Here is a 14,104-nt window from a genome sequence, read left to right as displayed (position 1 = left end):
CTTTCTGGGTCCAGCTTATTTCCCTCAACATCATGCCCTCTGGTTCCATCCATTTAGTAATTTTTTATAGATGAATAGTATTCCATTTTGCTCATATACCACATTTTTTTATCTGTTCATCTGCTATGGACACCTTGGCTGATTGCAAGTTTTGTCTGTTGTGAATAGTGCTGCTTATAAACATGGTGCAGGTATCTCTTTGATACATTGTCTTCAAGTCTTTTGGATACATGTCCAGTAGAGGGATTGCTGGATCATATGACCAGTCTATTTCTAGTTTTTAAAGAAACTCCATACCGTTTTCTACAGTGGCTACCCTAATCTACATTCCTACCAACAGTGCATAGGTGTGCCCCACTGTCCACATCCTCACCAGCATTTGTACTCTGTGTGTTTTGGATGTCATATAGCTTTATTTCAAAAACCAAGAAGAGGAATATTTGGCAAAGACAGTGTAAGTCCCTCACATAGACTATGCTATGTGAAGGCTTTACCTGGCATATCAGAATGGGCTGTTTTGAAAGGAATCTGTTTTGAAATCCTCAGTTGATCTGAAAATGTACCTGAGAGAGGTTCATGTTATTTCCAACCCTCCCTCCCCCATTCTCCTTTATATTCAATAGTCATCCTTTTATGGGACACATTTCTCACTTGTCTGCAATATTACCATAGTACAAAATGTTTGATTTCCAATAAAAGGACATTTGAATTGCTGGATTCAGAAAGTGAATGACTCAGTAAGAGTCAATTATTTCCACAAACACAGTGCTTCACTTGCAACAAAATTTAGAGAACTGATTACTAAATAAAAGTTTTAATGGTACACTATGTGATGTTTTGACATATAACTCAAAAAAATCTGGGTGCAGAGTTACATAGTTTTATTTATACATTTATGTGAGCAAAATTTCTTTACAGTTATAAAAAATGAAAAATAGGATTAGGATTAATGCTAAATTTTGTTCGACAATTAAAAATACTGACCCAAGAGCATAGTTATATTTTAAGATTCTTTTTATCAAGCCAAATATAGCTAATAAAATTTATGTTTTATGCTTAATAATTATATTAAAATTTATCATGCCATTTTGGTCAGCTTAAGTTTACTGGTTAAACAAACTACACCATGTTAGATATTTAAGAGGTGTTTCCAAATACATGATTCTTAAAATTTATAGGAGGCATTGGACCTTCTGGTAAATGTTTTCTTAAGTTGTTATCTAATGGTTGAAACTGTTTGCTAAGTATTCATGTGATATTGCTATTGTCAGCAAGCGATCTAGGACTTGCTCCCTCATTTCTCTATTCTAAGCCCAACTTGTACTTTCATTTCTCTATTCTCTTCAAGGTAGGAAACTAATTCCATTATGAAGGAATCTGTAGGACACACAATTTAATCTTTAGACCTTATAAAAGAGATGGCTAACATTTTTCTGTAATAGCATAGCCAAAATAAGAGCTTAAATTATAATTCCATAGCTAGATTTACTTCGCCATCAGCAAAGTAAACAGTAAGTAGAAGAAACCTCCCTTTCAGACAAAAGGGAAAGAAAGTTTTTAAGTGAGAATATAATTTTCCTCATGGGCATTGTCTACCTTAGAAAAACTACTACAGAACATGCCTGTGACTATAGACTTGTAGTTTAGGCCACCAAAGATTAGAAATGGGACTTGGGCACTCCCTTGACTTGCATCCTCTGGTCTGCTTTAACACAAACCAGGAGGAAAAGAAAGCTCGGCATCAGAAGCAATGGGTGGCAGGCCTATTAATGGCTGATCTGTACAGTGATCTGCCCTCAAGGAGACCCAACAGGCCAGTCCACTGCAGTGGCTTCCAATGTGGTAAGCCTGGGCTTCAGCAGAAGTCAGCTTGTGAAGAGCCCTGGCAGCTCTGCCAAGAGTTGGATCACTGGAAATGGACCTGCCCTGGAGTCGAAGGATGCCCAGGTCAGAGCCACAGATCTTATTGGCTCTAAGCTGAAAAGCCCTTCACTCAGCCCAGCTTCCAAAGTGACCACTGCAGCTGAGGGTATGGTCAAGTAGGGTCAGCAACATTGCAGGCAGATCTATACATTTCTTGCTAGAGATGCCATCTGCCTTTACCTGGCCAGCTCTCCTCCCAGGCCAGCTAAGTAATGAAAGTCAACAGAGTGCCTTCCCCCAGGAGGTTCACACCTCCCTTAGGATGTACCCCATGTGAAGAGATAGATAGGTCTGGGCCTCTTAACTCACAAGGCCTAAAGCCCAACAGATTATTATCAAGCCCCTTCTGTCAGGTTCTATTTGCCTCTCAATCAGAAAACTTAATTGTAGCTTAGACAGCACCTTTCTTAGCTCCTCTAATAATGACTCTGTCCTTTGTTCTAGACCTGGCTAGTGCACTTGAGCCTCATTTCTTTGTAATCATAACCTCTACCACCAATGGCTCTACTCCCAACCTGTGTGTACTGATGGTCCTCTTCCCCACTTAATGCTGTATAATTGTTCAAAATTTCTCTACAGACAAACCCCTCTACCTACAAAAGATGAGTGACTTTTCTCCCAGTCTTGGCTGGAATCAGCTTTCCGGTCTGTTGGGTGTTCCCCAATAAACGCTTTCCCTTTAAAAAAAAAAAGAGAGAGGGAGGGAGGTGCCTTTCTCTGAAGGGAGGAGAGAACTTCCACTTTGACTATGACCTTTTCTAAATATGATCAGAGTCGGCGAACTGGGAAGGCTTCCATAGCCTTGGCAACTCATGACGGGAGCCTAGGGTGGTTACTGGCGCCATAAACTAGAGTGTCAATTTGTTGGGTCAACAACAGGAGTCACTGTGCACTTGCTCCTCATGTGGGATCTCTATCCTTAATGTGCTGTACATTGTGATTTAATGCTATAACTAGTACTCAAAAAGTATGTTTCACTTTGTGTTTCTGTGTGGGTGCAAACTGTTGAAATCTTTACTTAATATATACTAAATTGATCTTCTGTATATAAAGAGAATTGAAATGAATCTTGATGTGAATGGAAGGGGAGAGGGAGCGGGAAAGGGGAGGGTTGCGGGTGGGAGGGAAGTTTGGCGGGGGGGAAGCCATTGTAATCCATAAGCTGTACTTTGGAAATTTATATTCATTAAATAAAAGTTAAAAAAAAAAAGAAATAAGGATAAAAAAGATTCTTCTTATCAAGCCAAATACAGCTAATAAAATTTATGTTTTATGCTTAATAATTATATTAAAATTTATCATGCCATTTTGGTCAGTTATATAGTAATGGCAATGCAACAGAAGAAATTTATTACTGTACCTCTAAGAACTTTATGGTCACAGGAAATTTAAAACAATTTAATGATATCTAGGTAGTTAATTAAACATTTTCCAGTTTAAAATAGAAAATGGAATTATTCAAAAGGATAAAAAGAATCACATAAAATATGTGACTATCGAGTTTGCTCATATATGAATAATTGTGGTTATATTTAGATTCTGTTAGATACACTTGTCATGGTATAACAGTTTTTAAAGTATCAGTATTTAAAATACTGGAAATGAATGCATCCTTTACATTAAATATAAAATATTCCTCTTGTCAAACAAGTTGGATATATGTTTTCAGAAATCTAGAGGGTGGGGTTACACACCACTGGTTTATGATGCATACTCTATCTACTGATTCTTTGTTCTCTTTCCTATCCTTAATCAAGTCAGGTCACTGAAAGACTGCACAAGTAGACTAACCTGATTTAGATACTTTCAGAATTGCCTTCACTGAACTGTTCCTCAAGTCTTCTGTTCTTGGCTTTTGTGGAATGTCACTGAAAAAAAGAAACCATTTGAAATCTTAATATTTCTTTTGGTGTTGAATTCCTTTATTTTTTCTGGGTTTGGTAGAACTTTTTTTTTTGTTTTCCTCATAGTGGGTGTGCTTCCTTTTCTCTGACCATGCTATCCATATCATTTAAGGTTCCTCTTTTTTCCAGTTCCCTTGAAAATTCAGGTTCAGATTTAATGCTCTCCTATAGTATCCCTGTTTAACCTTTTCAGGAGGAAATTTGTTTTTTCATGTTTGATTTTTTGTTTTTAAGAATTATTTTGGCCAGTGCCGTGACTCAATAGGCTAATCCTCCGCCTGCGGCGCCGGCACACCAGGTTCTAGTCCCGGTCGGGGCGCCGGATTCTGTCCCGGTTGCCCCTCTTCCAGGCCAGCTCTCTGCTGTGGCCCGGGAGTGCAGTGGAGGATGGCCCAAGTGCTTGGGCCCTGCACCCCATGAGAGACCAGGAGAAGCACCTGGCTCCTGGCTTTGGATCAACGCGGTGCGCCGGCCGTGGCGGCCATTGGAGGGTGAACCAATGGCAAAGGAAGACCTTTCTCTCTCTCTCTCTCTCATTGTCCACTCTGCCTGCCAAAAAAAAAAAAAATTATATTGCATATTGTACTTGGTGAATATACAGAGAGCCACCTCAGGTACTTACCCTGAAGAGATGAAGTAAACATTTCAAAACTAAGATTTATATTCTTCCCAATAACTAGGGAAAATAATGGAGTTTCAAAAAATTAACTGTTTTCGGGGCCGGCGCTGTGGCACAGCGGCATAATGCCCTGACTTGGGGTGCCAGCGTCCCATATGGACTCCGGTTGGAGACCCGGCGGTTCCACTTCCCATCCAGCTCTGCTATGGCCTGGGAAAGCAGTAGAAGATGACCCAAGTCCTTGGGCTCCTGCACCCACGTGGGAGACCAGGAAGAAGCTCCTGGCTTCTGGCTTCTCCAGCCATTGCGGCCGTTTGGGGAGTGAACCAGTGGATAGAAGACCTCTTTGTCTGTCTGTCTCTCTCTCTGTCTCTCTGTGTAGCTCTGACTTTCAAATAAATTAATTAAAAATTAACTATTTTCAACATAAGATGCATTAATAAAATTCATTAAATTTTGGTTTGAAGATGAGTGTGCTGAGAAGATTTAGCAAAGATTGGAAATTTTTGGTTCTATCTAAACTTGTATTAGAATGTGTTTGGCAGCTTTATTTTTGTGACACAAAGAACTTAGTTTTTTGATATTGGAAAGGAATATTCCAAATACATTAATTGCTTTAATCTTGTAACATTAGCGTGTTTGCTTTTAATCTCTATGTAAAATTGGCAACAGGAGGTTTTGCATGGGAGTCTGGGGCTGGGGCACCCATCTGTCTCTGGGCGTGAAAGGCAGCCTGGGAGCGTAGTTTCCCCGGATTCCTGCATCAGTCAGTCCCGGCTCCGTTTCCTGTCAGCGGGTCCTCTGAGGGTAAGCAGAGGTGCGACAAGGGCTGGAGGGTGACGGAGGATGAGTCAGCCTCTCCGTGTAAGGGGCGAGACACTGGTGCTTGGTGCTGAGTTGGTCGGCGGACCTCAGTCAGTGTGGGAAAGCAGAGGCGGGGCCAGGGCTGCGTCCCTGCAGGTGCGCTCAGCGCTGCCCGCCGCCTCCACCGTGCAGTCCTGGGAAGATGCGCTACATTTTCCCTGCAGAGGGAGGCGGCCCGAGGGGTTTCAGAAGCCTGGTTTTCAGCTTTCTTCATGGGTCCAGAGGAATTAAAGGATTTGGCCCATTCTGAGCCCTGCTGGTACTTTTTTTTTAAATTATTATTAAAGATTTATTTGTTTATTATTTATTTTATTTGAAAATCAGCCACAGAGAGAAATAGAGATCCTCCATCTGCTGATTCACCCCCTAAATGGGGCCAAGAGCTTCTTCCCTGTCTCCCATGTGGGCGCTGGGGCCCAAAGATGTAGGCCATCCTCCACTGCTTTCCCAGGCACATTGCAGGGAAGTGGATCAGAAGTGGAGCAGCCGGGACTCAAACCGGCACCCCCGTGGCATGTTGGAATTGCAGGCTTAACTCGCTAAGCCACAACGCCAGCTGCTACATACATACTTTGTACATATGGCCTGAGGGTAATTTTATGCATTATTTTCAGTGTGCTTGTATTTGACTACCACACGTCACCTGAAGTCAGGTGTAGAATTTTCCTCTTGTGGCCTCATGTCCTCAAGAAGTTTTTTTGTAGTTTTGGATTTAGTTTGTCATAAGTTTGTCATATTTTTCTACATTGAGTTCCATTTGCTGGAATTAGAGCTTCTATTGCCAATTATTTTTATATAGAGGTGAAGATGAAGTTTTAGGTGGTTTTATATAAGCCCAATCTCCTAACTGCTGACCAGTCATGTATATCTTAACTTTGCCAGTTTCCCTACATTCTTAGGATGTAGGAGTAATTGCTATCCTGAAGTTCTCCTTCCTTTTGTATAAATCAGTCTTAGACGTATTTGTTCATGTCAAGAGCCTCGGGTGATCATACGTAAGAGTGTTAATTGTTAAGTAAACGACAGGAGTCACTGTGCGCTAACTTCCTATGCAGGACCTCTGTCCTCAAAGAGTTGTATTATGAGACTTAATAATAAAACTTGTTCTCAAAGAATTACTTCTCTTAGTGTATTAAGTGGAGGATATTCTTATGTCACACAACTTATAGCTATGTCTAAGCGCTCCCAAAAGATATGTCATTCTTGGGTTCTTGGGTTCTTTAAAGATAAATAAGTTTCTCAAAAAAAAAAAAAGTGAAATTACCATCCAGATGCAATGACTTTGAACAGCCCTTGTCTGGACTGTTGAGAAACAGCTTTTGTTCTTTTTATTTTATTTTTTTTGTTTTTAGCTTTTTTTTCTTTCTTTACCTAGAATAGAGTTAAGATTCTTTGTGTAAAGTTAAATGAAAATAGATTTTAGTAAAAATCAAAACTGGGAACAGGAGAGGGAAGAGGAAGAGGAAAATAGGAATGTGGATGGAAGGGTGGGTACGGTGGGGAGAAATACTATGTTTCTAAAGTTGTATTTATGAAATGCCTGCAAGTAAATTTAAAAAATGCATTTGTACAGTTAAAAATCCTTAGTACTTTGCTCTTAATTATAAATTTATTTATTTATTTTATTTTTTTATTTTTTATTTTTGACAGGCAGAGTGGACAGTGAGAGAGCGACAGAGAGAAAGGTCTTCCTCTTGCCGTTGGTTCACCCTCCAATGGCCGCTGCGGTAGGCGCGCTGTGGCTGGCACACTGCGCTGATCCGATGGCAGGAGCCAGGTGCTTCTCCTGGTCTCCCATGGGGTGCAGGGCCCAAGCACTTGGGCCATCCTCCACTGCACTCCCTGGCCACAGCAGAGAGCTGGCCTGGAAGAGGGGCAACCGGGACAGGATCGGTGCCCCGACCGGGACTAGAACCCGGTGTGCCAGCGCCGCAAGGTGGAGGATTAGCCTAGTGAGCCGCGGCGCCGGCCTTAATTGTAAATTTTATGTGGAGAATTTTCATGAAAGTTTTCATTTATTATGAGACAACTTCAGTTATGTCTTACATAATGTCTTAAATGTACTTTGGGGGATTTGTCATACAAAGATACAATTTTGGAGTAATTTAAATTAAATAACAGTGAATTAATAAAACAGGCTTCATCTAATTGCTTGTTTATGTAATATTAATGGAAGCACTTATATTCACAGGGTAAACCAGACTTGAATACAACGTTGCCAATTAGACAAACAGCATCAATTTTCAAACAACCAGTAACCAAAGTCACAAATCATCCTAGTAATAAGGTGAAATCAGACCCACAGCGAATGAATGAACAGCCACGTCAGGTACGGATGTCATTTCATTCTCCATTCTTATTTTTCAAAAACTTCGAGTCAATTCTGGTTGAAGCGGAATGTACTTGGGAAGAAAATTGTTTTTAGTTCTGCCATTACATGAGTGTTGGAGAACAACTAAAATTATGCAATTAGACTATTTTAAGGAAAAATTTAAGAAGTCAAACAAAAATGAGTATTATTATGGAGTACTTTTTAATGTTTTTGTGTGGTAATATATGTCAGACTTGGTTCTGCTAAACTTAGTTTTTTAAAGCTTACCTTTCCAGGAATAATATTTTATAGAGGAATGAAGCATGCAGGTTGTGTTATTTAATTTAATGATATTTTCTTTGACTTGGAAACTACTTTTTTTGTTCTGATATTTTATTCCATGAAATCTGCCCTGCCCCTTTTGAAAAACAGTTAGATAAAACTTTGTCAATATGGTATGTTGTCCTGTGACTTCCATTTTTGTATAAAATCAATTTATTTTCCTCTTTCTTTATTGCTTTAAGCTGTATTCCACCGGAATCTTTTCTTAGGAAGAAAAGTATTATCTGAAAGGCCTCCCCGTCGCTTAAAATGCCATATATCCAGGGGAGGGACAGGTGAGAGAACGCTTCAACCTTCCAAGCAATCTTGCAGATTCATTCCCTAATTGTGGCAAGAAAGTTTAGGTACTTTGTGAATTTTTAGTAATGATTGGAATTATGGAGCGGAGGGAGCAATGTCTGTGCATTTTTCCTCTCCTTTCTCTGCCTGCTCCCGACCAAGGGTTAGAAACACAGATTTACCTAGGATGATTATCTTGCTCTTACAACCCCTTTTTAGGGTCTCACTCCACCTTTTCATTTGAATTTTGAATTTCACTTGAATTTTGGTTTTCACTAGTCTTTCAAGTATCTCATCTCCAGACTTCATAAAGGATTGGGCCAAAACTTTCAGACAGTTGCTCTAGAAGAAACTACATAAAGATATTCAGTTCCCACATCCTCTGTAGTGTTTTTTCCTCTTCAGGTGAGCCAGGAAAACAGAAGATAATTGGAGCCACATTGGATCCGCATCTTGCTATAGATGTCTCAAGATTTGAAGTTCTAAACTTGCTTTACTGTTGGTCCCCAAGAGATTCAACAGGGGCCATGTAAGTGTATCACATCCAACATAAAAGATGCGTACCTGCATGTGCCTTTAGGTTCTTGTCACCACGTAGGTTTCCTCTGGGCCACTCAGCTTTCTGTGTGAGGCTTTCCCCCTCTGTTTACTGCTGTACCCAGTGATAGTCACCAAACTGCCAGTTTTAGCATATCCATTACAGCAGGGAAGAAGTTCTGCCATTCTAACCTTGGCTCACCTTGATAAAGCCTTCCCTGGTTGGGTTCTTTCGCAGATGCTGTCTAAAGTCTTGGACATCTTGCCCTTTGGCTTTTTGGTGATTTGAAAATCATTTTCTCAGAAAGACTTGTTAACTGAAATTTTTGCAAGTGTACAATTGGGTAAAACAGCTTACTTCAAAATCCCAAACAATGAAGATGAAGTGTGATCTTCAGGAACATTGTTCCACACTGAACATGGGAGTCGTCTTACTGAGAGTGGATAGTATTGAATAGATTTGTCCTCATCTTTTCTTCGCCAAATCGTTCTCAATGTAGTCTATAAACCTCAGTGTTTTGTTTGAAGGCCAATTGATTGGCAAATTTTGGTCATTTTAACTGTTTGTTTCCTGTACAAATTAAGTCACAGATTTTAAATAGTGTAGTAATTATATTTCCTGGATATTTATCTGGTTGTAGAGATACTGAAAACCTAGACTTTTTTTTTTTTTTTTTTTTTTTTAACAGGTAGAGTGGAGAGTGAGAGAGAGAGACAGAGAGAAAGGTCTTCCTTTGCCGTTGGTTCACCCTCCAATGGCTGCTGCAGCCGGTGCACCGCGCTGATCCAAAGGCAGGAGCCAGGTGCCTATCCTGGTCTCCCATGGGGTGCAGGGCCCAAGCACTTAGGCCATCCTCCACTGCACTCCCTGGCCACAGCAGAGAGCTGGCCTGGAAGAGGGGCGACCGGGACAGAATCCGGTGCCCCGACCAGGACTAGAACCTGGTGTGCCGGCGCCGCAGGTGGAGGATTAGCCTATTGAGCCGCAGCGCTGGTTGAAAACCTAGAATTTTAAAGTTAAAGTAGCCAAACTTCTCATTCTTTGGTATGCCAAATAGGCTTATGTTTTCCTTCTTTTTTTTTTTTAATTTTAAAATAAGTTTTGTTATTCTCAAATGAAAAGCATGTATCAAAAAAGCTAAATCCTATCCCCTCCATCTCCCTAGAAAAAAGCTCTGTCATTTTAACCCAGCTCTTTATGAGGGTTTTATCTTCTTTGTGGCTTGCATGGATAGGAAGTGTTAACACTGGCTTATTTCTCAAAAGCTTGGACTGGGTTTTTACTTTACCTTCATGTTAACTGACAGTTGTTGTTGGATGTGTTTGAACTAAGAAACTAGTTGTCTTTTCCCCCTTCTTTGTCTTCAGTATGAGAATTGAGGTAATGTTTGACTGCTGTTGTCACCTGTAGGACTCCAAACGTTAGGACTAAACATTGAGCAAATATAAAAAGCAAACAGAAAAGAGATAATTTTCATATTTTTGAAATCATGATATGTCATCTGTACCCTTTCAGTTCATATTCAGGTTTGTTAGTAAAGGAAAGATACTGGTTTTATTTTTTTAAAATATTTATTTGTCTGCCGGCGCCGTGGCTCAACAGGCTAATCCTCCACCTTGAGGCGCTAGCACACCGGGTTCTAGTCCCGGTCGGGGCACCAGATTCTGTCCCGGTTGCCCCTCTTCCAGGCCAGCTCTCTGCTGTGGCCAGGGAGTGCAGTGGAGGATGGCCTAAGTGCTTGGGCCCTGCACCCCATGGGAGACCAGGAGAAGCACCTGGCTCCTGCCTTCGGATCAGCGCGGTGTGCCGGCCACAGCGCGCCGGCTGCGGCAGCCATTGGAGGGTGAACCAACGGCAAAGGAAGACCTTTCTCTCTGTCTCTCTCTCTCTCTCACTGTCCACTCTGCCTGTCAAAAATAAAAAAAATATATATATTTATTTGTTTATCTGAAAGCCAGAGTTTCAGAGAGGCAGAGGCAGAGAGAGAGGTCTTTCATCCGCTGGTTCACTCCCCAGATGGCCACAATGGCTGGAGTTGCGCTGATCCGAACCTGGAGCCAGGAGCCTCTTCCAGGTCTCCCATATGGATGCAGGAGCCCAAGGACTTGAGCCATCTTCTATTGCTTTCCCAGGCCATATCAGAGAGCTGGATCGGAAGAGGAGCAGCTGGGATTGGAACCAGCACCCATATAGGATGCTGGCACTGCAGGCGGCGGCTTTACCTACTATGCCATAGCCTTGGTCCCTGGTTTTAATTAAGGGCAGATGATGCCTGTGGTTAGGCATTGTTATTGAGGAAGTAGTTGGCAAATAACATGTGCAAAAATGATGGTTCTTGTATTGCTACCCATTACTTAAGTTCATTGAACTAGGTTGATAATATCAATTGCTAAATATCCCTTTTGGTGAAGATATTTTTATCATAAAGTAGATGAATTAGATAATCAGATTCCTCTTCTTGAGCTTTCTGTATATATAAGTGGTTTTATTCTTTAACCATGTTAATATTTTTCAACCAGATATTTAAGCTAGTAGAATTATAACTCCTTTTTGATTGTTGAATTTTGAGGATTGGAACTAGAGTTAGGCTTCTGGATCTTGACCCTGTCTCTACTTTGAGTAGATTTGAAGTGATTAATTTTTATGAGAAATAATTGTGAAAATTAATAATTCTTTCTTACATAACAAGCGTCCAGTATCCAGGTCATTGTATGGTGGTCCAATTTGTATTGACTTCTTCAAAATGCTTTAGCTTTAGAAGTGCAAATTAGAGTATGAAATGGGAAATGCATTAAACAAAATTCAGCAGTGAATTCTACTTGTGTTTAAAATTATAAGGTAGAGATGGAATCTGTAAGACCCAGTTGTGGTGAAGTAAGTAGCCAGTCATTTTTACATATAGTTTCAAGCATATTTCACGAGTGAGTGCTTGCCTTCATTAGAGTGAAAAGAAACCTGGAATGGGTTAGCGGGAACTCTAGCAACTGTGATCTTAAAATGTCCTTATTCAGTTCTGTACATAAAACCTGCCCCAGGATTGTTGTCTTGTTTTCAGTCCAGTCGAACTGTGATTTTGCTGTAAGTATTTTCTCTAGCTTACCTTTTTCAGTATATGAAGAACTCAATTTCTGTTTCTTATTTCTTTGTTTCTGTCATCTTTATGCTTTCTGGTCTCCTGATTGTTTCTTTCTCTCTTTTATCCTCAAAAAGAAGAACTTCACTTTTAAGCTGTTTTTTCCTTGTAATTATTAGAACGTAGGAAGCCAATAGGTTTTTGGTAGTCTGAATATTAATTAAATTTCTACCAGAGTATTCACTTTTTTTTTTTAAGTAGGAGTGAATATTAAAGCCAATGAAGTAACATACTTGAATCATCTATTTGATCTTGGAATTTTTTTCCTTTTATTTTGTTTTGTTCATTCTTCTTTCAAAGGATATGAAACTTTCATAAGTTTGTTTTTAGTTAGAAGTTACCAGATGAAAGATAAAAGTTTAGAAGATGTGTACTTTAAAGACATTGTATGTAAAAAGTCTGTAAAATATTTTATTTCCAGTTGTTGTAACCTAGAAAATAAACAACTCATTCCAGGCATTCCAGCAAAATTTACTTCTTCCTGGCCTCTGACAGTTATTTCCCGTATAGTCTCCTTATAATAAAGTTTCTGTGATTGAGGAGTAGATAAGCTGAAGCACAGAGTCCCAGAGAGGGTATTAAATTCCTTTCCTCTAAACGAAACAATTGACTGCCAGGGCAGAGAAAATAGCTGGCATGCATGCTCTATACTACTTTAAACATCACTTGGATACAGTTGGGAAGGTGCCACCTGCAAAGTATCAGATAAATGCTCCTGACAGATGCTAAAGGTGTTTAAGAAGGGCGAAGTTACTATGACCAGGAGGTTACATCATTAGTAGAGATGTGAAATGCCTCATTAAGTTAGTCTTTGAAAATTAAATGGAATGGGGCCAGCACTGTGGTGTGGTAGGTAGAGCTTGCCCCCTGCAATACTGGCATCCTATATCGGAGCTGGCTCAAGTCCCAGCTGTTCCACTTCTGATCCAGCTCCCTTCCTGGGAAAGCAGTAGAGGATGACCCAAGGACTTGGGCCCCTGCACCAACCTGGGAGACTGGAATGAAGCTCCTGGCTCTTAGCTTCAGCCTGGCCCATCCCTGGCTGTTGTGACCATCTGGGGAGTGGAACAGATGGAAGATGTCTTTCTCTCCCCCTCTCCTCCCTGTAACTCTGCCTTTCAAATAAATAAATAAATCATTTTAAAAAATTAAGTGGGATTTGAAAAGCAAATGGAGGGGAGGACATTCAAATTAGGGAGAATTTTGTTTTCCAAGCTGTTATTTGGGAATGAGCAAGAAATGAGTTTGGAGATTAGAGTTTTGGGGGGAAGTAGTGGGAGCTAAGAATGGTTTATATTGGGGTTTCCTTAAATGCTAATTATTAGAAGCTTAAAAAAGTTATTATTTGCTTTCTTTATCACAAAAAGAAATTTCAGAGAGACAAAATTTACTGATAATTTCTTTCCTTTTTTTTTTTTTTTTAAATATTTTATTCATTTATTTGAAAGGTAGAGGCACAGACAGTGAGAGGGAGAGAAAGGCCTTCCTTCCGCTGGTTCACTCCCCAAATGGCCGCAATGACTGGAGCTGTGCCCATCTGAAGCTGGGAGCCAAGAGCTTCTTTAGGTCTCCCACACAGATGCAGGGGCCCAAGGACTTCGGCTATCTTCTATTGTTTTCCCAGGCCACAACAGAGAGCTGGATTGGAAGTGGAGCAGCCGGGACTTGAACCAGCACCCATATGGGATACTGGCACTGCAGGTGGCGGCTTTACCCCCTATGCCACAGAACTGGCCCCTTCTTTTACTATTTTAAGTACATTTTACATGTATGATTGTAGCATATACTCATATATGCACCAAAGATTGAATTATAGATGTTGTTCCTATGTTTTTAAGTTGTGTGTTATAATTTTTTATTTTTGTAGCTATTCTCCCTCTCCCCTCTTTTATTATTTTTTAATTATTTGGGCTGTCGCTGTGGCTCAGTGGGTTAATTCTTCGCCTGTGGCGCCAGTATCCCATGTGTGCTGGTTGTAGTCCTGGCTGCTCCCTCTTCCAATGCAGCTCTCTGCTGTGATATGGAAAAGCAGTAGAGGATGGCCCAAGTGCTTGGGCCCCTGTACCTGTGTGGGAGACCCGGAAGACGCTCCTGGCTCCTGGCTGCGGATGGAGGAACTTTCTCTCTGTCTCTCCCTCTGTCTGTGACTCTGCCTTTCAAATAAATAAATAAAATCTTTAAAAAATTATTT

The 14,104-nt window shown here is 40.5% G+C and overlaps 1 protein-coding gene across 1 annotated transcript in view; it reads left to right on the top strand.

Moving 5' to 3' along the window:
• Positions 1-14,104, top strand: part of MBD2 (methyl-CpG binding domain protein 2) — a 76,541-nt gene that overhangs the window by 32,834 nt on the left and 29,603 nt on the right. Inside the window, exon 3 of the mRNA XM_062201685.1 lies at positions 7,502-7,639. Coding sequence (XP_062057669.1) covers positions 7,502-7,639 — 138 coding nt within the window. The remainder of the gene's footprint in view (positions 1-7,501; positions 7,640-14,104) is intronic.

Source organism: Lepus europaeus, chromosome 9 (assembly GCF_033115175.1).
Source record: "Lepus europaeus isolate LE1 chromosome 9, mLepTim1.pri, whole genome shotgun sequence".
Lineage (NCBI taxonomy): Eukaryota > Metazoa > Chordata > Mammalia > Lagomorpha > Leporidae > Lepus > Lepus europaeus.
The sequence above is the reverse complement of the archived record's forward strand: the minus strand, read 5'-3'. Positions and strand labels throughout refer to the sequence as shown.